Here is a 24,305-nt window from a genome sequence, read left to right as displayed (position 1 = left end):
GCGACACTGCCGTGCCTTCTTTACGCGAAACTGAGAATTTTTTGGGATAGAGATGATCATATCTCAGTAACGGCTGAATCGATCAAGTTCTACATACGCTCAATCGACAGGAAATACTTAAATTGTAGGATAAAAATATAGTACTACGCGTATGCCCTCTTCACTCTCTGACCACATGCTCATGCGTTTAGCCACGAAATTTAAAATCATACTAAATGATGAATATTATTTCTGCTATATATGCATGATGTTAAGTACTACTATTCTACACCTTTCCCCGTTCAGAAACGATAAACTTCGCTTCACGTAGAAAGTTCAACGTTTCTGAACAGGGAAAGATGTAGAATAGTACATCATCAGGAGACGCGGTAGCGTCTCCGGCCATGCTCAAAAACTGTGAGACGCTACAAGTCTCTTATCCCGAGCCATCAAAGTCCATTTTTGGGAGGTGCATAACTATTAAAATATAAAAAATTGTGAATCAAACGTTATACGTCCTGAAAGGCGGCATCACCACGAGTAATTTGAGCCTAAAAAATTTTAAATAGGTTAAGCCGTTCTGGAGATATAAGCGGTCAAAAAGTGGTAATTTTAATGAAAAATTAAGAAACGTCTCCTTCTCCTTCTCCTTCTCCTCCTTCTCCGTCCGCATTTTTAAACTTTTAAAACTTTTCAACATCCTCTCTCACCTTTCACTCGCACCTCTACCATCTTTGGCCCACCGAACCTCCTCTACTCGCCCCTCCCCCTCCCCCACCACCCACTCCTGCCACCCCTCTCTTTCGCTGTATTTAACACTCTTCCGTTATTTCAATTTTTTAACATCCCCTCTCACCTTTCACTAGCACCTACACCATCTTCGGCCCACAGGACCTCCTCCACTCGCACCTCCCTCTCCCCCCGCCACCCACCCCCGCCATCCCTTTCTTTCGTCGAAATTCACTCTTTATCGTTATAACAACTTTTTGACATTCTCCCTCACCTTTCACTCGCACCTCCACCATCTTCGGCCCACCGAACCTCCTCCACCCGTCCCTCCCTCTCCTCCACCAACCAACCCCACCACCCCTCTCTTTCGCCATAATTCACTCTTCTTCGTTATTACAACTTTTTAACAACCTCTCTCACCTTTCACTCGCGCCTCTACCATCTTCGGCCCACCGGACCTCCTCCATTCGCCCCTTCCCCTCTCCCTCCTCCCACCCTCACCAACCCTTCTTTTGCGCCGTATTTCACTATCTTTCGTTGTTACAACTTTTTAACATTCTCTCTCACCTTCAACTCGATCCTTTACCATATTCGACCCGCCGGACTTTCTCCCCCGCCCCTACCCATACACCATCAACCACCGCCGCAGGCCCTTTCTTTCGCCGTATTTTACATTTTTACGATATTACAACTTCTTAACATCCTCTTTAATCTTTCATTGGCACCTCCACCATCTTTGGCCCACCGAACCTCCTACACTTGCCCCTCCAACTCCCCCCGCCACCCACTTCCGCCATCCGTCTCTTTCGCCGTATTCACTCTTTCGCGTTATTACAATTTTTTATTATTCTCTCTCACCTTTCACTCGTACCTCCACCGTCTTCGACCTACCGGACCTTAAAATATTAATTAAAATAAGAACCCGACTACTGACTGGTACGACAAATATTTAAAAAAACAAATTTTGAAAAACTTATTTAATTGTAAAAAAGTTTATTAAAAAAATTTGTTTTAAATATGAAGGTAATAAAGAAAATCGATGCGTTAATATTAGACGGTTAGTGAAAACAATCTTAGGGAGTGTTTTGATGTGGAAGGGCGGATGCGTGCGAGTTTCATATCCCTTCCTCACTCGGCTCACCAATAAACCGAGCAGTCATCTTTTAAATACATATTAAATAAAATTACTGTTTTAAATACTCCCGACTGTTGACCGATATGACGTATATTTAAAACCATCGCAGTACTATCACGAGTTAAATTGTATATTACCACGAAAAGTAACTGATTATTATTTAAAGATGCCAGTACAAAGTGGACATACATAAAGTGTATGTAACTTTCGGCCGATTTTCGAATTGCCTCCTCTTTCCGCTGTACCACTCACGTCATATTAAATACATATATACATATTTGAAATATATATTGTAAATAATAAAATTATTTTTAATACTCCCGACTGTTAACTGGTATAAGAAACATAAAATAAGCTTTGAAAACTTATTTAAAATAAAAATTATTATTTTTATTAAAACATGTGTTTTAAATAACTTAATTTTTTGAAAATAAAAGTGGTAAAAAACGTTTAATCCTTTACAGAATTAAATTTAAAGAATTAATTACATAACTGGTACACTCAGTCCTTCATTTTTTAAATAGTTTTTTATAGGATATAGTAATTTGACTTTAAATTATTTAAAACAGAATGAAATCTAACCAATTAGTATTTTATCGCTTTGAAATGTAATTTTAACAGCACGAATATTTTAATTAATATGATAATGTAATAATATGCACCGAAGATATACGATCACGTTAATGAATAAATAAAAATAAAAACCCCCCGCACCCACACCGTCGTCAGAGGTCTGCCTCGACAGTACTATCATAGCAACAGTACAATCGCAGAAGTCGTGTGCCCCTGTGCAGGAGGGTGGGGGTAAAAGTTACTTTGCGTGGAAAGTTCAACGTTTCTGAACAGGGAAAGGTGTAGAATAGTACTTCATATCATAGGGGAGACTGGGGCATATTGGCGGGTGGGGCACATTGGCGGTTTGCACTTTAATCAAATTCTGCACATTAGAAAATTCTATGCATCACATAATATATTCATTACATCTAGCTGCATCGCATCACCATAACAACGTTTTGTTGATCGCACTGAGTTTGGTTATAGTTCGGGTTGATTGATATGGTACACGAAATGTAACTATTGACCTTTTATTAGACGATCGTTTTTCTTTGTATTACAACTGATATCTGAGTAAGTGTTAGTACATTGTTATTTCTCTATTTTCCGTCTATAGAACCTATATCAGTAATATTGTAATATATGTATATGATATTACGAAAATTGCGTTCCACCTATAAACTTGGGATGGGGCATGTTGGCGGGTTTTGCATGGGGCACATTGGCGGTATTAATCCTATATAAAAAAAGTCATCTTAACCAGGGCCTCGTAACTCCCCTCTTGTTCTGGCGTGACCAGCGTTAGTGGCGCCGCCGCTGTATGACACCCGGAAAAACAGAACTAATATTCAATATGGCCGCTATATATATATATGTTGTTATAGCATATATATCCGATATATATGGTGTCTCTGATCACCCGTAATCGGGATGCACTACAAGATCAAGCGTTTTATTCTGAATTTATCAAACCTAATAATTTGTTGATACGCAATATGGTTAATATAAATTAATTATTAATTAATAATTAAATAATTTTGTTGTATGCATAACGTAACTTGGTCGATTATGTACTATTATTAAAGTACAAATAATATAATCGACCAAATTACATTATACGTACAACAAAATTAATTAATTTAATATTTAATTTATATTAACCATATTGTGGATCAACAAATTATTAGGTTCGATATAGATTCGGAATAAAACACTTGATCTTGTTATAGTACATCCTGATTTCCTGGGTGATCAGAGACATCCTGTAAGGCCGGAATCAGACTACGCATTGAAAATTGAGATTGAAAATTGAAATTTGACCAATGAGGATAAAGAAATTTTAACTCCTATTATTTTGATTAACCAAAATTCAATCTTTCAATCTTCAATCTCAATCTTCAATGCATAGTCTGATTCCGGCCTAAATATATGTACATATATATATATTATTACGGAGTCATTTACGGATTATTATTTTATGGGTGCGCAAATTGAAATAGTCTACATGCGAAATATGGGTAGCAAGATTATAAATCTTTATTATTGTAAGATATTTATAATATATTCAGTGACAAATCTTATATTTCTTTTGTATAAACGCATTGTATTTAACATAATATATAAATGCATTTTAATATTAACCTTCCAATTCACCGGCTTCCATAGCGTCTTGATAAGATTTAAGTTTTTGAACGTTCGGGATCTAGTTTGATCATATATCATCAAATTTGAATGATGGTTATGGCTGTTCAGTGGCAAATTAAAAAAATTTCATTTTTGAAATGGTCGGTTCTAACACGCCTGCTTTTTAGTTATCTCGTATATTTCCCACGATCAGGATCTACCCTGTAAAATATAAATACATTTCATTTTAATTTTTTATTTTGCATGACAAACTAAAAAAAGGATAAACAACTCACCACTTTAAATCAACAAGATCTGATTTTGTTATACTAAAATTATGATCTGCCACCAGATAAAAGAACGACATTAGTTCCAGCAGCAAGAATCTTCTGAATACGTTCCTTGGTAATAAAACGGGAAAAAAAAACGCTTGATGTAGTACATCCTGATTTCTTGGGTGATCAGAGACATCCTGTAAATATACGTACATTGTATATGCATACGAATTTACACGAATAAAATAATAATAATAAACATAAATAATTACCTTATATATTTTTTTTCTAAACAATTTTCCGTTTCGAGTACTTTTTTGACATTCTTTTTGCTTCATTATACATGTAATTATTTTCATAGTCCTCTTGTAGTTTTCCATTTAATATTTTATTAACAAATATGCACCATTGAATAATGAACTGTTGTGCAGTTTCTTCTACTAAATAATTAATTAGGCTTGGGCAATGAGTGGAAAGTTTGGACAATGCTTCCAAATATATAACACTTTGTAATTTTTTTTTTACTTCAATTGTATAGCAGAACTGTACAAACTGCACTTCTGCAGCTTTTAATGCGTGCTCTATACCTTTTAAGATATCCTCACTTCTCAGACTTTCTATACATTCTGTACATTGCATAATCTTTTTATTTGTTAAAATATTTCGTAGTATTTTTTCTTCATTCACAAACAGATAACCTTTTGTTAGTGGTGGTATTGAAGCCTCTATACATTCAGTCTCTTCATCTTCTTCATCTTCAATATTTTTAGTTGCAGACATCATTGTCGATAAAGATAATGTTATACCTTCGTTATTTTCTTTGCAATTACCGAAAAGAGAATGCTTGGATGTGAAATTTGATACTAAAAGCGTTTTGAAGCAAGCACAGAATTGATATGGGGTGGGATTATTATTTCTGTGTCCCTGATCTCTTATTAGGCTGAAAAAGTTCTCAAGAACATCTTGATTGAGCAATTTTAAATTAAACGAAGAAAATCCACATGTTTGCAGTGTTTCCCACAAAAGTTTTGCGCCTTTTATTGTCCATATCCAATTCTTCAAACATTTGGTATTATGTCATACATATTTATGGCTTTCATTGTCGACAAAATCCATTTTGGAAATTCGATTAACAGCGTTTTGCCAAAATGAAATGTGATTGCTTGATAAGTTAATAATACTGTTAAATTCTTTATTTTTCTTTTGGTTGAAGGAATCGAACAACTTATCAAAGAATAATATTACGTTTCCTGTCATTGCAGCACTCGGCGGTAAGTACATTTCTCCCAGCAAAGTATTTACAAAACCTGAAATGAAAAATGACTGAAGTAATTTAATCATTTTAGTGAGAGAGTATTTTATATTTTTTATATTTTATATTTATTTATTGTGTTATAAAATATATTTTATTATTTATTTATTTATTTATTTATTATTATATAAAAATTGTATTATAAAAATTATTAATATTCATTCATCATTTTATAATAAATACAATTTACCCTTTTTCCATGTAATCACCAAATCAATGAAATTTGCAAAAGTATGGCTAATTACTTGTACGGCATATTTAACTTTCATTTTTGGAATCTGATTGGCGTAAATGTGTCGATCAATTATTTTTGGCATCTGTCGATGTTTCAAAAGCGAATATTTATCCATTTCGTATGCTATTATAATATCTTTCCATGATGCGTATTGTTTTTGTGACTCCTTCTCATATTTATTATTAACCAAATCTTTTGTCAACAAATTATTTCGTATACCTTTTTGTAGGTGTACGTAATCATATAAAGGAACGATCTCATGGTTTTTGAATAGAAATGTATTTTCTACGAGAAAAATAAAGCTTATCAGGATATATTATATGAAAATTTTATTAAGTTGTACATTAATAAAATTAAGTAATAAATTGTTTCATTAATAAAGTTTATAAAATTCAATATTAAATACGATTTACTTGGATTCTTATTCTGTCGACGTCGTACATCATTGCTCTCTTTTATGAACATATTAACAGCTGTAATATTTGTTCCTCCTTGATCACACACGGTTGCCTTTGGTTTAAAACCACAGTTAATGAGGACTATTAACCACTGTTTTATACAGTTTAGTAATTGAACAGTTCGAGTTGCACTTTGACAAAATCCATATCCAAGAGGCATGTGATTACCAGATGCGAGACATCGAATGTAAAATACAATAACATGATCAGCAAATTTTCTAGTTCTTTGAATCCCCCAGTCTTCAAATCCAATTACTTTATCTTGTTTCCTATTATAATGAACAAAAGGTTGCAACGACATTTCATCCCAAATCAATAATACGTTTAAATCTTTGGGATTTACTTCTTTAGCGACTACTTTTAAATATTTTACAATGATTTTATTGCATCCAGATTGGAGAGTAATCTTTTGCAATTGCTTATCTAAAGTAGACGTGGAAGGGCACGGCAAATATTTAGAAATAAATTTATACGCAGCCGTAGATCTTCGGTAAATTCCTAAGCAAAATAACTTGTCTTGAACTGTATAACGTCTACCCTATTATAGTAGAAAAAAACAATAATAATTATATAATTGTATTTTTTTTGTATAATTTTTTACATCAATTTACTACAGTAATTAACATACAAGAAGAAGGAAACCAATAACGGTCAAAGCTGGATCACAAATGCTTATTAAAATTATGTGTGAATTTTATATACTGCGTAGTCCCTCTAATCGCGTGCTGAAAAATTTTTCTTGTATTCTTGAATCTTCTTGTATGTTTATTGTTTATCAATTGTACGGTCTTAAGAAGATTTTAGTATTTGTTACAATAATTAAATTATTAAAAGAAGAGAAATGCTCTAAAAAATTGAACCACATTTCGAATGAAAAAAGAATAACTAAATAAACAATGATTTCAAAAACATATAGAATAGAAATGAGAGGATAAAATCTATCTAAGCATCAATATCATTTATTACCGTAAAAATATTCTAAAATATGTAAGAAATCGTTTGTATACTTCTATTCTTTTATAACTAATAAACAGCTAGTAATATTATAAATATCAAACACGATAATAGGACAATTACAATAAGATCAATTTAATGAGACGACATATATACCTGTGATGGTACATCATTGTTTCTTTGGAGCATATTAATAAAATTCTGTCTAATCTGTAACGTTGAATCAGTATTTCTCTTAGTATCAGTATTTCTCTTAGTACCAATATTTCTCTTTGAATCAGTTTTTCTCAGTAGTCTCTTTAGCCGTCTTTTCTCTCGCTTCATTTTAACAACTTTAAAATACAGTTTCAGGGAGGTAGGACTCAATAAACTTTTACGAGTAATTTCACCAAGAATAGATCTTTCATTGGACAATGTCTTCTTAATACTGCAGATATCATTTTGTTGTTGCATTATTATTTTTGCATGCTGTTGCAATTGATTGTTTTGTCGAGCCAACATTTCTTGAACAGAATTAGTATATTGCTGATCATGTTCGACATTCGTGTCGTCTGCGTGTTGTGGTATATCTTCGACATTCGTATCGTCTGCGTGTTGTGGTATATCTTCGACATTCGTATCGTCTGCGTGTTGTGGTATATCTTCGACATTCGTATCGTCTGCGTGTTGTGGTATATCTTCGACATTCGTATCGTCTGCGTGTTGTGATATATGTTCGACAATCATATCATTTGCATTTTGCGGTATATTTATGGATGGAATAGCAGCTTGTAATAAAATTCTTCTTGTTGAAGATCCACTGTAATCTTTATTACAAAAATGCTTATAACAAATTCTTATTTTCTTAAGATCATTTTCGTTCTCTATTGGTTTCATGTTCAAACTCTCAAACCATTTGTTGCGGCGTTCAATATTTTTTGGAAACATATGAGATGGAATGTTTTTTCCTGATAAACATCCCGGGATACAACATACTCGCACCATCTTATCAAGTCAATTATTAACAATCGGTTATTTATATGCACTGTGAACACTCTAGACACTGCCAGACACCTTCCACTTCTTAATGAATGGCCCGCGACCCGCGACCCACAATCAAATAGATCAAAACGGCCGGCCAGTATCGAAAATGCCGCACAAGGTGGCAAAATCTTGGCGAATCGAATGACACCGCAAAAAATCACTGCCAGACACTTTAAATACGCGTCAATACGCGTCCATGTTGATTGATGTTGATTTTGACAGCCATATTGAATATTAGTTCCGTATTTCCGGGTGTCATACAGCGGCGGCGCCACTAACGCTGGTACCAGCAGTTACGAGGCCCTGATGTAAACGCGAGAAGTTTGCGTTTTCGATCGAAATGTATCGCTCGTATTGTTGACCCTTTTCCGCGTTCGTGATTGGTGGTCGAAGTCGGCGATCGAGTGCGCGGCGAGTTCAGGCGAATCATACGTGCAACGTGTTAAAGTGGCGCGCGCCGTTTTATTAATAATAAATGAATAAGTGGCGCACGCGTAAAAATGGTTCGGAATTATAAAAAGAAGAAAACTACAAATACAGTAAGCGACGAAATATTGATTGATGCTTTACGAGAAGTCAAAATTAATCGAGAAACGTTTAAAAATATCAGTGAAAAATTTAATATACCTTTAAGAACCCTGGAAAGATACAGTAAAAAAGTAGATGTTGATGAGTTATTGAATCCAAACATCGTAAAATTGACATTGAAATTTGGATATTCAAAAATGTCTCAGGTAAATAAAATAGTCAAAGTAGAAAGCAAATAAAGAGTAATAGACAGTAAATAGTAAATAAAAAGTACTCATGTTTAATAAAGTAGTAAATAATTCCGGACTTTTTTTACATAGATTTTTACAGATGAGGAAGAATGTGAACTGACTGAATATTTGCTAAAGGCTGATAGTATTTATTTTGGCTTAACAGTGTTGGAAGCTCGAGTGCTAGCTTTTTCTTATGCCGTAAAATTAAACAAAGCTCCAGAAAATTGGCGCAATAATAAAACTGCAGGAATAGAATGGTTTCGAGGATTCATGCGAAGACATCCGCGTTTAGCCCTCCGAACTCCAGAAGCAACCAGCCTTGCTCGGGCTTCAGGTTTCAACCAACACGCCGTCTCACAATTTTATGACAATTTAGAATTCATATTAAATAGCCATGCATTTGGACCAATGGATATCTGGAACTGTGATGAAACTGGAGTAACGACTGTTCAAAAACCAAATCGTGTTATAGCTCGACGAGGATTTAAACAGGTAGGCAGGATTACGTCCGCCGAACGTGGAGAACTCGTTACACTCATGGTAGCTGTATCTGCAAATGGGTCCTATATTCCTCCATTTTTTGTATTCCCTCGTGTTAAATTTCAAAATCACTTTTTAAACGGAGGACCGAACGGAAGTGTCGGCTGTGCAAATCCATCGAGGTGGATAAAAGAAAATCATTTCCTAGAATTTCTAACACATTTTGTGAAAAATACAAAGTGTTCAAAGGAAAACCCAGTTCTTTTCTTATTGGACAATCATTTGTCACACGTCTCAGTGCCGGGCATTGATTATGCTAGAGATAATGGAATTAATATGTTATCTTTTCCACCTCATTGTAGCCATAAACTGCAAATTCTGGACGTATCTGTGTATGGACCTATAAAAAAATATGTAAATCGAGCTATGGATTGTTGGATGACCAATCACCCAGGCCAGAGAATGACAATATATGACATTCCTGGTATTATAAATGAATGTCTACCGAAGGCTTGCACGCCTTCAAATATAATATCTGGGTTTAAAAAAACCGGCGTAATGCCATTTAATAAGGACAATTTTGATGAACATGACTTTCTATCATCTTATGTTACTGACAGACCAATGACGAGTGAATCTTCATCCACGTCAAAGACACCCACAACAGATCCTTCTAAAACATCTTCAACTATGATTTGTACGACAGGACCTTCACAACCGTTAGAACTATCAACCTTCACTACAATTTCGATGAGAGAGACAAGACCTTCAGAGTTTCCAGATTCTTCAGCATCGATCACAATAGCAGAAAATGAAAATACTGTAGAACAATTAAGACCTCATCCAAAAGCAGGGCCATGAAAAACTTCGAAAACGACAACAAGGAAGAAGAAGAGTGAAATTTTAACTGCTAGTCCTGTACGAAATAAATTAGCAGAAGTAGCAAATGAAATTGCTAAAAGGAAACAAAAGAAACAAGAAAATCTTAATAAAAAATTAATGAAAAAACAAAAACAAAAAGAAAAGTCACCAAAAAGAAAGAACGAGCAAGGACGCGATAGAAAAAAAATTATAAAGAAACATTCAAGAAAATAGTTATTTATTAATGTTATATGTAAAAGTTAAAAAATAATGTTATTAATGTTATTAATGTTATTATAAAGCTTTATTATTAATGTTATTAATGTTATTAATGTTATTATAAAACTTTATTATTATAAAACTAACACTGGCAAATAAATATATTATAGAATTGTTCTTTTCGATATAAGTGCAATGTTTTATTCATGTTGGTAGGGATTGCCGACAATAGCTGCAAGAGAGCTGCGATAATCCTACTCATAAAAAAAAAGATTTCAGCAAACGTTTCGGACAATTTTTTGTAGCAAGAGCGGGAATCAAGCGAAAGTCACATATTTTACTTACGTGTTGCATAAAACATAATTTTTTATTAACCGCCAATTTGCCCCATAATATCCGCCAATGTGCCCCACGCGTGGGGCATGTTGGCGGTTTTGAACACAACGATTGGTTCGTTATTATCTCTCTTTCTAGTAATATTTATAAAATTCCACATAAGGCATTTTATAGGTAGATCTTACACCTTCAAAATGATGCAGTTTATAAATTGTATAATAATATTTAGAATTTTTTAAAAACGGTTTAACAATTTTACCGCCAATGTGCCCCAGTCTCCCCTACATGTATAGCAGAAATAATGCGTTTATTTTAAAACTATGATTGTTAATAACTTTTTAACGAAGGACGAGCGACGGGAATGGTCAATGACCTTGACCTTCTTGAGGGTCAAGGTCAAGGTCAAGGTCACTCGGAAGTCATTTGGGGCTGACTGTGTAATTTGGAATATTTACCCTATTTTTGAACATAGAAATATTCTTTAAGCAAAGAAAAATTTTATTAAGCAAAAAAAGTTTTCCGGAGGTATGAATTACTTTTTATTTACGTAATTTTATCATTTTAAATTTTGTGGTCCCAATTGCTAGTGTTAAAACATAAAAATTTTAAACACATGGAGAAAACAATCTGATTAATCTACACAGAAATCTAGTGATGCCAGATTAAACAATAAAATATGGAACAAACTATTTATGTGGTTGCTTGAACTACAGTACAATGATTGTATCAACTTATGTTTTTAATTGTAAGCGTGGTTTGCTTTTGAAATTGTAACTTAATTTACAGCATGATGTAACAAGAAATTAATTTTTGAATTGAAGATTTGAAGGACTCTTTTATATAATAATAATTAATACGTTAAATAGGGCGAATAAGAGTCAAATTACAATTTAAAATCTAAATCTGATAATTTATTCTAATATTATATATTGCGAAGAATATCACGTAATTTTTGGCGTTTCATCCCGGCTTCCACTACTGGACTCATCAGTAAGGTATTGTAGTGGGAGCATACCTTATACGCCTTGGTAAGTTATTAAATCGAGATTCTATATAGAGATATACGCGTGTCTTAATTAATAAAAATTAATTTTTATTAATATTTAATTTAATAAATACTAGAATCATTTTTACTACCGTACAATTGATGAACAACAAACATGAAGACGTAAACCAATAACGGTCAAAGCCACTAACGGTCAAATGCTGGATCATAAATGCTTATTAAAATTATGTGTGAATTTTATATACCGCGTATGTAGTTCCCCCAATCGCGTGCCGAAATTTTTTTTCCAGACTTACAACGCAACACTAAACAACTACCGCAGTAATATCACTTTTTTAATTAAATTGCCAAAGCAAATCTAACAATTATTTGATGCTTATATAGCATCTTATTAGATCTTTAATAATATGTTGAAAGATATATATTAAAATTGAACGATGTAAACGTTAAAGTAATGATGAATCTAAAATCTGTGAAAAATAAGATTGCGAAGAATATCACGAGTCGGTGTTTCGTTCCGGTTTCCACTACTGGACTCATCAGTAAGGCATTGTAATGGAAACCTACCTTAGACGCCTGTGTAAGTTATAATTCGAAATTTTATATAAAGCGATATACGCATATCTCAGCACTTGCGACAAATTTTTGTGAACATCTATAGACCTCTGATGGCGGGTCGACGTAGTAATATTCTTCGCAATATTTATCTAAAGTAGGAGAATAAGTGTTGCGTTGTAAGCCTGGAAAAAAAATTTCGGCACGCGATTGGGAGAACTACATACGCGGTATATAAAATTCACACATAATTTTAATAAGCATTTATGATCCAGCTTTTGACCGTTAGTGGCTTTGACCGTTATTGGTTTACTTCTTCATGTTTGTTGTTTATCTAATTTAATTTTTATTATACATCATACTTTGTAGAATTATGATTGACGTAACTATACGGATAGATAACTTATCCATAGTAAATGATCCCTTAACCAAGTTATCACAACTACATCAAGCGTAATTACATTAAGAGAAATGAATAAAGTAAATAAATTGTATCAGTTGTACACATTCCTATCATACAAAGATAACTAGTATGATGTAACTATATTGCTCACAACTAAATACTTCTAGTTATGCATGTGAACTATATCTTTTTCCTCTGTACTTTATACATATGTATAATCGATTGCAAACATTATTTTATAAATACAGAAAGCTTCATTTTAATTGATTATCTCCAAAAACTATTTTTAGTTCTACAGAAAAATATTTCAGACAAAATTGTGAACAATAAAATTAATTTTTTAAAAGAATCAGTTTTAATGGTCATATTATGAAGGTCATTGCTATTTTTTAAGAAAAAGGATATAAATCTTTTATATAATGATTTTTGTAATATATTATTTTGCTTATAAAGCAAAAATAAATAAAAGGCTTACAAGATATTATATATTATTTCTAGAGATTGATTAAAATGGGACACCCTCTGTACAATGCATTTTTATTTTTATGCACATATTTTGTAAAAACTAGTTGCCTCTCTTAATATCAATACAAATGATTATGGTAGAGGATCAGAAAACTTAAAACAAATACTTACCTGATATTGCAATAAACGTAAAGCCGTAATCACACTACGGATTGCGCGCTCTGTTGCGATTGAGATTACGGTTGAATATTGGAAACTAACCAATCAGAGCAGAGCAATTCCTGCTCTGATTGGTTAGTTTCCAACATTTAACCGTAATCTCAATCGTAAAGCTGGTTCTACATTAGTTGCAAGTCGATCGCAAGTTCGTTGCAACAGCCAATCTCAAGTTTGCATTTTGAAATCAACGCTTTAGATTGGCTGTCGCAACAAACTTGCGATCGGCTTGCAACTAATGTAGAACCGGTATAACAGAGCGCGCAACCCGTAGTGTGATTACGGCTTAAATGGATTGAAATGAATTGGAATGGATTCACATTTTTAGAAACACACATTCGCAAACGTAAAAATAAATCCTTTTAAATCCGAATGCATTTTTATTTATTTATCCGAATTGCAGAAAGCACATTTCAGTGCCTTCCAATCTAAAAGTAATATCAGCTTTTTTTATAAATTGTAAATACTGCTCAATTCGAAATTCTAAATAGGAAGTGCAGTTTTTTTTTTCAATCCAATTGAATTCATAAGTTGGATCTAATTAAATCTAATTAAATAAAAAAAAATTTGTTTATTCAATTAGATACAAACTGAATTTAGTTCGATTGAAAACAAAAACTGCATTTCCTATTCAAAATTTCAAATTTAGCAGTATTTACAATCCACAAAAAAGTTGATATTACTTTTAGATTGAAAGGCACTGAAATGTGCTTTATGTAATTCGGATAAATGAATAAAAATGCATTCGGTTTTAAAAGGAATTATGTTTCAATTAGATTCACTTGGATTTAAAATGCGCATAAAAGTTTAATTCATTTTGTTGTGTATTGTAGAGAACCTCTAGTAGAGAGAATCGCCAACTTGGTCACGTGACCAATTACGTGATTGGCTGGAGGATGTAACTACCTAACGTTCGATTTGCACGGCGTTAGCTCGTCGGAATATTAGTCCGAGGATTCGAAAGAGGTTCGATCGGTGGGAGAATGCAAGGCAAGTAAAGTCTCAGACAGGTATAAGATAACAAAAACAATCGGATTTATTAAATTCGCCTAAATGGCTTGTATTCTACCGGAATAGATCAAAAGAAACGGCTTAGCGCCGAGACGGTCGCAATGTATATCGGCGAGTGCATGTGTGCGTATGCGTATGCGTGTGTTGTTGTTGTGTGTGAAGCGCAAGCGGCGCGGTGTGTACTTTACAATGCAGTGTGTGTGCTTGTATAAATGCAGAGCGGCTGTGTACGCGTGTATGTGTACGTGTGAGCGAGTGAGGTGTGTTGCTCGCGTCGATGTTATGACGGGCTATGACAACAAAAAAAAGGAGACGGACTCGCTTGGCTCCTTTTTTTTCACGGTGTCAGCTAGCGCGGCTGATCAGCTGGTCGATCTAATTTTAGTACTGTCAATACGGCAGTCTACGGTTCGCGATGCGCGGTTTTCGCGTGTTCGCGTATTTGCGTGAAGACGGGCGATGACCATCGGCCGAGAACGCTCGGCAGAGGTGGAGAACTCTCCACCCCGGGCTATTGATGGTCGATCGCAGTGCGTGAAGCAAAGATGGTCGTTGCACGCTGCACCGAAACGGCTGCCGAGAACGCTCGGTAGAGGCAGAGCACACTCTGCCCCTCGGTTCTTGCCGTTCAGTGCACTAGGATGCCTATTCGGATACCTGCCGAGAACGCTCGGCGGAGCTGGAGCACTCTCCGGCCCGGTTTTCTTGGTGTCTCTTAGGCTGTTAGGATCTCGGATTCGTTTCGGAAGCTTGGTCGGGATCGGAATTCGGAATCACCCGTTTCTTCGGAACGCGGCATTTTTATATTGATGAAAATGCCGCGTTCGTGGGCCCTCGGATTCGCTCGCGTTTTCTCGTTTCGCGATGTGCGGGACTAAGTCCCAGAAGTGGGAGTCCGCGGCTATCGGTCTAATTCGTTTATGTTCGGCGGTGCTCGGCATTGTGCGGCCGTTACTGCCGCTGGTACCTGCGAATTATGCTTTGATTCTTATCGGGCGCTATGCGCCCTCATCACTGCATTGCATAGCAATGCAGCGGCGTTCGACTGGATGGTATGTAGAACGATGGGGGGATGCATCGTTACAAGGAAATGAGCTGATTTGGGCATCTCGACACCAATGCATGACGTCAGAACACATGGCGGCCCCATCGTTCGCGATGAAATATTTACGTCCCGATTAAATGGTCCGAGGTCCGGGAACGCCGTCGGGGTACACGAAAACGAAGAGCTGCCACTGCTGGGGTCAGTCTGCCACGTTCTAAATCTCGTTGTATAAGGTTAGTGATCGTTGATCGACTCTAGTTGATCGTGTTAGTAATTATGTTTTAATATTATTTAAATTTGTTATAAATTTGACGAAATATTAAAGTGTTTATTGGCAAAAATCATAAGTAAACTTTTATTACATAAGAGATGTACATTTAGGTATTGAAGTTTATGTCTCTAGAGTCGATCAACGATCACTAACCTTATACGAAGAGATTTAGAGCGTGGCAGACTGACCCCAGCAGTGGCAGTCTTCGTATTCGTGTACCCCGACGGCGTTCCCGGACCCCGGACCATTTAATCGAGACATAGATATTTCATCGCGAATGATGGGGCCGCCATGTGTTCTGACGTAATGCATTGGTGTCGAGATGCCCAATCTGCTCATTTCCTCCAGCCAATCACGTAATTGGTCACGTGACCAAGTTGGCGATTCTCTCTACTAGAGGTTCTCTAGTGTGTTGGGTATCGTCAGAATTAAAAGACAGCGTATATTGCAATGTATATTATATTACTAACACGGGTTACAATATTACACGTTATGTGCAGTGCGCGTGAACACGACCGGCTCGAAGTTCTCGAATCTTCTCCTTGTTTTCCGCTATCGGAATTTCGTTTCGTGTAGGAACGCACGCGTGTCGCACGCTGATTCGCGGAGCCTTCGCGCGTGCTCCCAAGACGTGGTGCTATAACGCGCACTTATTTAATTTACACTCTAGGCGCGTATCTAACACCTTCTTGTGTTAAGAAAATTCTACTTCACCGCACATTCAGAGAAGAAGTCCGGACACTTTCTAGTTCTAGCGGAACGTCGCAGCGTTTCGACAAATGGTTTCGCTTCTGCAACGTGCTCATCGGTCTGTGGGAATTCTGGTGCGGAACCTTGAGGCACCGCCAGTGTCTGCTCTAAATTTTTAGACTTCGAATTGTTTTGAATGATTGGTTCTGGGGATTCTTGAAAACCCCAATAATAATGATCATTCTCGGTACAACTTATAGGAGTATCCTTGCCTATTTTCCGTATTTGATCTACGTGTCTTTCCCAAAAGCGGCCATCGTCCAGTCGGATTGTATAATGTAATTGTCCCTTTTTTTTCTACTACTCCAAACTTCCACTTCACGTTCCCGAAGTAATTTCGACAGGCCACTCTCTCTCCACACGAGAATATTTTCAGTGTTTTGCTAGTATCGTGACAGGGATTGCGGTTTTCTTCCCGCGGAATTATTAGGTCTAGTCTAGTAAGTATTTTGCGTTTAAGAAACAGTTCCGCCGGGGTTTTGTTTGTTAGCGCATGAGGCATTGACCTATACTGTAACAATAATTTGTTTAAAGCGAAATGTACATTGGTAGCTTCGCAGTTCGTTCGTTTTAACGCTTGCTTAAAAGTTTGGACAAAACGTTCTGCCTGCCCATTTGTTGCAGGGTGGAACGGAGAAGTGCGTTTATGTTTGATTTCATTCATGCAAAAGAATTGTTGGAATTCCGAAGAAATAAAAGTTCTACCGTTATCGGTTACTACTACTTGTGGTAAACCATACGCAGCAAAAATCTCTCGTAATTTCATAATTGTAGTTTTTGCAGTTATATCTTTAACGATATGCACTTCGGGCCATTTCGAAAAAGCGTCTATCATTAGCAAAAACATTTTCCCTAAAAATGGCCCTGCAAAATCAATATGTATTCGTTGCATTGGTGCTGATGGCGCCTCCCATACATGTACTTCAACCTTTGGAGGGTTGTTCCTATGCTCATTACAATTTACGCAATTTCGCGCTAGTTGTTCTAGATCTTTATCAATTGTTGGCCACCAACAATGACTACGAGCTAAACTTTTCATTTTTACAACTCCGAAGTGTCCCGAATGCAATTCTTTTAGCACTTCAAATCGAAGTATTTTTGGAATATAAGCGCATGGACGCATAATAACATTATTTTGTAAGCTGAACTCGTTTTGCTCAATACCGAAACGTTTCGATTTGTGTATTTGCTTCCCTGTCTGTAACGCTTGCAGTAAATCACTGACATCTTTATCTTTTCGCGTTTCTGCTGCTATTCTGTTCGCAGTTACAGGTAAGGTTTCGATTACTTCCACTTGATACGCGTCCACTACATCCGCTATCATTTGGGGTGCGTCAACGGGAAGTCTGGACAAACAGTCCGCATTTGCATGTTTTTCGGATTTCCGATATTCAATTTCGTAATTAAATTCTTGTAAAAAGATTGCATAATGCTGCATGCGCATAGCTGAATAGATAGGCAAACTTTGATAGGGTGAGAAAATCTGTACTAGTGGTCTGTGATCTGTAATTAATGTAAATTTTGTACCGTACAAAAATTGAACAAACCTTTTAACACCGAAAACTATTGCGAATGCCTCCTTGTCAATTTGAGAATATTTTGCTTGTACTTTTGAAAATGTTTGAGACGCAAATTGAATAACTTTTTCAGATCCGTCAGGATATCGGTGCGACAGCACCGCTCCAACTCCGTACGAACTCACATCTGTCGCTAAGACTAATGGTAAATTTGGGTCGAAATGAACTAACACTTGATTACTTGTAAAAGCTACTTTGGCTTTGTTAAAAGCTGTTTCGCATTCGTTAGACCATATGAACGGTACCCCTTCTTTTTGCAGTAGCTTATTTAAGGGCCGTAGAATAGAGCTTAAATTCTGTATAAATCTCCCGTAGTAGTTAATCATGCCCGTAAAAGCTCTAACTTCCGATATATTTTTTGGTCGCGGCATTTTATGTATTGCCTCGATTTTTTTCTTTTCTTTATGGATGTCTATCCTGTCAATTTCGTATCCGCAGTAATCTACTTTATCTAAGAAGAACTTTGACTTTTCTAAATTTATTCGAATATTGAATTTATGTAATCTACTTAGTACTTCTTCAAGTCGTGTAAGATTCTTTATCTGTACTACCTATAATCACGATGTCGTCAAAGAAAATTGCGACGCCTGGAATTCCCTCACGGAAAAAATTGCTATGGTTGTTACTACAATATTCTCTATGTTTGGAAAAGAAATTTATATGACTTCAAATTACATTGATACTACATTGAATGTAGTTGTTAAGATATGCCCATCCATACGGTTATCACAACCGTAGTTCTATCGATAAGTAATATTCGATTAGAATATCCAAATATATGGTTGCCTCAACCGAACAATTATTGCTATCTCTCAATATGGTCTTAGAACAAATAGTATGTTTGAGAGATGTATAGGTATATGGTTACACAGCACTGAGACTAACGGTTGCACTATCACCAGTAGCTTTTTATAACTAATGTTACCGCCAAAATTCGCGAGCCGCGACTCACAAAAGACCTGCTGCGAAAATCATAGATATCATAAGTAGTATAAAGTGTTGTATTGTGCATATTTGTATTATGGACGAAGCTTGCGAGCTGTATCTTCAAAGTATAGGATTGAGGCCTTAATTCCGATTTTCAAAGGTAAGATATAACGTTCAAAAAACATTTTTAGGTTACAGTCGAGGTTACAGTTTATGTACTGGTCGATGAAATAGGAAATTTTATTAATCTTGTAATATTCTTTTGTGTAATTATTCCTCCTTTCTTTTATATAATAATTGTGATATTTTTCGCTCATCAATACGTATTAGTTATAGCAACTGTAGTACTATGGAAGTGTCCTATATGTAACATCGGTTGTAACATCCATATAACAATAACCATTGCTAAGGATGGAGTAACCATATAGGACACTTCCATAGTACTACAGTTGCTATAACCAATACGTATTGATGGGCGAAAAATATCACAATTATTTGGTTGTGGCAACCGTAACTTTTTTTCCGTGCTGTAAAATATTTTCTATTTCGCGCTGCCATATGGTAGGACCCGGCGCAATCCCGTACATCATACGATTTACTTTGTATAGTCCTTTGAATGTACTAATGGTTAATAACTCGCGATCTTCCGGTGCTACTTCTAATTGTAAATATGGTTGTTTCAAGTCAATTTTTGAAAATTTTTTTCCGTTTCTAAGTTTCAAAAACAGCTCGTCAACCGTAGGAAAGGGGTACTCATAGACTATTAAATGTGGATTAAGTGTAGCTTTGTAATCCCCGCAAATACGTATACTTCCGTCCTTTTTCAAAATTGATACTATCGGTGTAGCCCATTTTGACGACTCGACTTTCTCAATTACCCCTGCTTTTTCTAATGTATCAAGCTCTTTTTCGACTAACATTTGTAATTTAAAAAGAACAGGACGAGCTCGCACGAAGACCGGAGACGCGTCTTTCTTTAATTTTAAATGTATCTGTATGTCTTTAATTGCAGCAAATTCTGAAGAACGAATGTTCTAATACTTATCTAATATTGTTTGCAATTCATTTAGTGTATTGACCGTTGCGTTCTCTGTTGTGTTCTCTACTAAACTGTTCTCTACCTGCATCGCAGACCAGCAAGTCATAGCAATTCAATTGTCTAATCCATTCGCGTCCCAACAATGGTTTCCTAACCCCTCCGACCAGATAAATATTCAATCTTTTTACATCGGAGTTATGCCTAACGCTTACTGTAATGTATCCTCTGCACTTAAGTGCGCGCCCGCAAAACGAAATTAGTCGCAACTCCGTATGGCAAATGGTCGCTGTTGGGAAAAGTTTGGTCGCTTCGGACTCACTAATTACCGTAACCGCCGCTCCACTATCCAACTCGAATTTGATTGATTTGCCTTCAACATCTAAAGACACCAAGAACTTGTCGCGGTAATCCGCATGTTCCAAACTGAGCATTTCTTCTAAATTATTAGTGGAGGACGTATTCTGGAAGCAGACCACACGTTGCGATTTAAAGTACATGCACTGGCCAAATGGCCTTTTCCGCACCTAAAACATTTTACATTAGAATGCTTGTATTGTTTACTATGACTATTAGCTTGATTAGTGTTATTACATTTAACGGCCACCTGCCCTGGCTGTTTATCACCTGTATTTTTCCTCTGGAGTTTCTTTCCTGCATGTAGCCATCTCCTCCACGTGGTATTCGCCGGATCGAAAGCCTCGATCGTAAGGGATCCGGGTATAACCGGTTGCGTAGTCGGCTGCAACATGTGCCTCTCAGACTCGCAGACTTAACTCAATAATTGTACCAGCAACCTTGCCGTTTCCCTCGTAGTATGCCCTGCACAATGAGTACGTGTTATTCACACGATCCCCGTAATACGCTTCGTGCGCAAGCACGTGTCGTTCACGAGATCCGTCGCACAGGAAAAAAATTAATTTCCATATGTATCATGACGATCCCATCCTCGTCGCCAAACTGTTGTGTATTGGGTATCGTCAGAATTAAAAGACAGTGTATATTGCAATGTATATTATATTACTAACACGGATTACAATATTACACGTTATGTGCAGTGCGCGTGAACACGACCGGCGATCTCGAAGTTCTCGAATCTTCTCCTTGTTTTCCGCTATCGGAATTTCGTTTCGCGTAGGAACGCACGCGTGTCGCACGCTGATTCGCGGAGCCTTCGCGCGTGCTCCCAAGACGTGGTGCTATAACGCGCACTTATTTAATTTGCACTCTAGGCGCGTATCTAACACATTTTAATCTATTTTTGATTACTGACATATTCTATTTTTAGATGACGAATATGATAAAGATAGTGGATCAGAATATGTACCATCAGAAAAGGAAGATTCAGGAAATGAAGATTCAGATAATGAATTGCCGCAATCATTTGATAATAAATTGTCACAAAAACAGATACTAAATTTAAGCAAATCTGTATCATCAGCATCAAGTTTTGATGCCTCAAAAATTAATGGTGATGCATCTATATGCAACGATGAACTAATGTATGTAGAAAAGTCCAATGCAAAATCTTATAAACAGTACTATTGTATTTTTTGTTCGAAGTTGCAAACACAATTTGCACGACATCTAAGAACGGTACATCGCAATGAACCGGATGTAAAGAAATTTACTGCTTTACCTAAGACAGATCCAGAAAGAAAACAAATTATATCATCTTTACGAAAAAATGGAAATTTTAAATTTAACACAAACTCGAAACTGAATAACGGACAACTTATTGTATCTAGACGGCCAAATGATAAATATAACAAGCTTGCTACTGATTTTACCGCTTGTTCAAAATGCAAAGGATATTTTACAAAACATTCAATACGCCATCATTCTCGAAAATGCTTTAAAAAGAATTTTAAAAGAATAAATGTATTATGGTAATGGGTAGAAGAATTACGTGTAGGCTTCATCCTAAAGTAAATGAAACTGTGAAAAAAATGATATTTCCAGTAATGCGGGAAGACGATGTTACACGCATTATAAGATATGATGAAATACTGATAACATATGCAAATCAAATGTACGAGAAGTACAGATCGCAACATCATCACGATATGATACGTGCCAGGTTACGTCTCCTTGGTCGCTTTCTCTTGGCACTAAAAGACATAAATAAAAATGTAGAGAACTTTGATTCAATCTATCGTCCAAAACTATACGATGATTGTATCCATGCAATTAATATAGTTGCAAGATATAATAGTGAAGAACGAGTATATGGCGCACCCTCAGTAGCATCCACCTTATCTACTTTAATTAAATATATTGGAAATTTATTTATTGGAGAGTGTATAAAGAAGGAAGATACAGAGAAAAAAAATCTGGCTAAAGACTTTTTAAAATTATTAGTTGTGGATATTTCGACAAGTGTAAACAGAACTGTGATGGAAACACAATCTGCTCAAAAGAGACATAAGAAAGTTAATCTTCCATCATTGGAAGATATAAAAAAATTATATAAGTATTTGGAGAAAAAGCGAACTAAAGCTTATATGGCATTACAACAATCCTTTTCTTATTACGATTGGCTTTCTTTAGCAGAAGCTACATTAGTTTCTATACTAGTGTTTAATAGACGACGTCAAGGAGAAATGGAGAGAATCCTTATTGCAGATTTCCAAAATTATGAAAGAATACATAAAGATATGAACAATGATGTTTATTCATCATTATCAGAAAAAGACAAAAAAATCGCTGAAAAATATATTCGATTTTGTATAAGAGGAAAATTGGGACGCACAGTTCCCGTTTTATTATCAAGTGATTTATTCAATAGTATTAATTTGATTTTAAAATTTCGGAAAGAAGCTAAAATACCCACCAAAAATCCCTATGTATTTGCATTGCCTGGTTATAACAAAGAAAGATTTAAATATCTAAGAGCTTGTATTTTGTTGCGGAAATTTTCTGAAGAATGTAATGCAATTCAATCGTGTACTTTACGTGGAACAGTGTTGCGAAAACATGTGGCAACATATTGTATTTAGTTAAATCTTAATGATATTGATATATCAGATCTTGCCAAATTCATGGACCATAATGACAAGATACATAAGAATTATTATAGACAACCTGTGGCAACCACGGACGTAGTAAAAGTCTCACGATACTTAGAAATGGTTCAAGGAAATGATGATTCGGACAGTAGTAACTGTTCAGAAAATGAAGTAGATGAGAACAGCTGTGACAAAGTAAACTCGAACGAAAGTACATGTTCAAGTAATTATATCTTATTTCTATATTTCTAATTTATTTGCATGTAAATCTACAATATTTTTTAAAAATAACCAATTCTTTCAGTTACAAATTTACATAATGAATTAAATGATGACGCGAATAATAATCAAGGAAATAGTAGTAACGAAAAACGCAAACGGTCTAGTAAGTATTCTACATAAATTTATCAAATATATGAAATATTGCTAGATATGTTTAATTTTTAAAAGAAATTTTAAAATGCATTGTTGCTTTTTATTTCATATATATTTCGTCGAAATTGTGTATAAATTATTATAAGAAATTTTAATATAAAAATGTTTAGACTTCATATTTATGATTCCATTTTTTAGAATAATATTTATGGTTTAATGATATTTAAAAAAAAAATGTAGGGGAGAGGGTTCCCATACGGACCGGGCAAACCATACCGACCCTCCGCGTTTCTCAGAGACGGCGCGTTGCTGGTTGAATTTTTACTAGTGTCACTGAAAAGCGGTTATCCTACTGACAATTTGAACGTATGTTGTAATCTTCACAAATAATTTTGTTTGAAGTTATACGTCGTGATATGTTTTAACAACCGTGCAGTTTTTTTCTGACTTATACGGAAAACGAGTTAAATGTGTTTGTAAACTTGAAAAGCATCGAAAGGATAAGTCATTTTTATTAGTTATGGACCATGTTAAATATATGCCATGGATATTAGATCGCATTAGTTGTCATATGGGAATGGCGAGTCGATATGTGAAAAAAGTGGGAATGGTCCAAAAGCGACCGCGAGATCTTTGTCCAAAAGCGACCCCCTTTTTTTGCATCGTAATTGTCTATAGTATATTTTCGGAGAAAAAATGTGTTTAATAATGATTTCTGTCAATCA

General features: G+C 35.5%; 3 protein-coding genes and 1 long non-coding RNA gene across 4 annotated transcripts; 1 reads left to right on the top strand and 3 right to left on the bottom strand.

Annotated features, from left to right (window-relative positions):
• Window positions 1-3,160: 3,160 nt before the first annotated feature.
• On the bottom strand, window positions 3,161-4,477 carry LOC108783335 (uncharacterized). The gene is made up of 3 exons (XR_001941016.1): window positions 4,318-4,477; window positions 4,040-4,243; window positions 3,161-3,214 (listed from the first exon to the last, which is right to left on the bottom strand). It is a non-coding gene; the product is annotated as an uncharacterized LOC108783335 (long non-coding RNA).
• Window positions 4,478-6,353: 1,876 nt separating this feature from the next.
• LOC108783336 (uncharacterized) lies at window positions 6,354-7,784 on the bottom strand. Its single transcript, XM_018551884.1, has 2 exons — window positions 7,412-7,784; window positions 6,354-6,570 (listed from the first exon to the last, which is right to left on the bottom strand). Exons 1-2 carry the CDS (start codon window positions 7,754-7,756, stop codon window positions 6,559-6,561), a joined length of 357 nt encoding a protein of 118 aa, XP_018407386.1. The 5' UTR covers window positions 7,757-7,784; the 3' UTR covers window positions 6,354-6,558.
• A 994-nt stretch (window positions 7,785-8,778) lies between these two features.
• On the top strand, window positions 8,779-10,380 carry LOC108783334 (uncharacterized). Its single transcript, XM_018551883.1, has 2 exons — window positions 8,779-9,012; window positions 9,127-10,380. The coding sequence occupies exons 1-2, from the start codon at window positions 8,779-8,781 to the stop codon at window positions 10,378-10,380; spliced, it is 1,488 nt and encodes a 495-aa protein (XP_018407385.1).
• Window positions 10,381-16,612: 6,232 nt separating this feature from the next.
• On the bottom strand, window positions 16,613-20,948 carry LOC108783333 (uncharacterized protein K02A2.6-like). Its single transcript, XM_018551881.1, has 5 exons — window positions 20,805-20,948; window positions 20,283-20,724; window positions 19,761-20,179; window positions 17,363-18,785; window positions 16,613-16,869 (listed from the first exon to the last, which is right to left on the bottom strand). Exons 1-5 carry the CDS (start codon window positions 20,946-20,948, stop codon window positions 16,613-16,615), a joined length of 2,685 nt encoding a protein of 894 aa, XP_018407383.1.
• Between the last annotated feature and the right edge of the window lie 3,357 nt (window positions 20,949-24,305).

This window comes from Cyphomyrmex costatus, unplaced genomic scaffold, assembly GCF_001594065.2.
Source record: "Cyphomyrmex costatus isolate MS0001 unplaced genomic scaffold, Ccosl1.0 scaffold1480, whole genome shotgun sequence".
Classification (NCBI taxonomy): Eukaryota; Metazoa; Arthropoda; class Insecta; order Hymenoptera; family Formicidae; genus Cyphomyrmex; species Cyphomyrmex costatus.
Note: the sequence above shows the minus strand (reverse complement) of the source record. Positions and strands in the feature narration are given on the sequence as shown.

What these genes read in the sequence shown, in the direction of transcription:
- LOC108783336 (XM_018551884.1), bottom strand. Translation starts at nt 7,756, where the DNA reads ATGTTGGCTCGACAAAACAATCAATTGCAACAGCATGCAAAAATAATA.
- LOC108783333 (XM_018551881.1), bottom strand. Translation starts at nt 20,948, where the DNA reads ATGTTGCAGCCGACTACGCAACCGGTTATACCCGGATCCCTTACGATC. An exon ending in GTGATAAACAGCCAGGGCAG is followed by an intron (nt 20,725 to 20,804) that starts GTGGCCGTTAAA and finishes AAAATGTTTTAG; the next exon opens with GTGCGGAAAAGGCCATTTGG. An exon ending in AGTAGTAGTAACCGATAACG is followed by an intron (nt 16,870 to 17,362) that starts GTAGAACTTTTA and finishes TACGGAAAATAG; the next exon opens with GCAAGGATACTCCTATAAGT.
- LOC108783334 (XM_018551883.1), top strand. Translation starts at nt 8,779, where the DNA reads ATGGTTCGGAATTATAAAAAGAAGAAAACTACAAATACAGTAAGCGAC. An exon ending in GATATTCAAAAATGTCTCAG is followed by an intron (nt 9,013 to 9,126) that starts GTAAATAAAATA and finishes TTTTTTACATAG; the next exon opens with ATTTTTACAGATGAGGAAGA.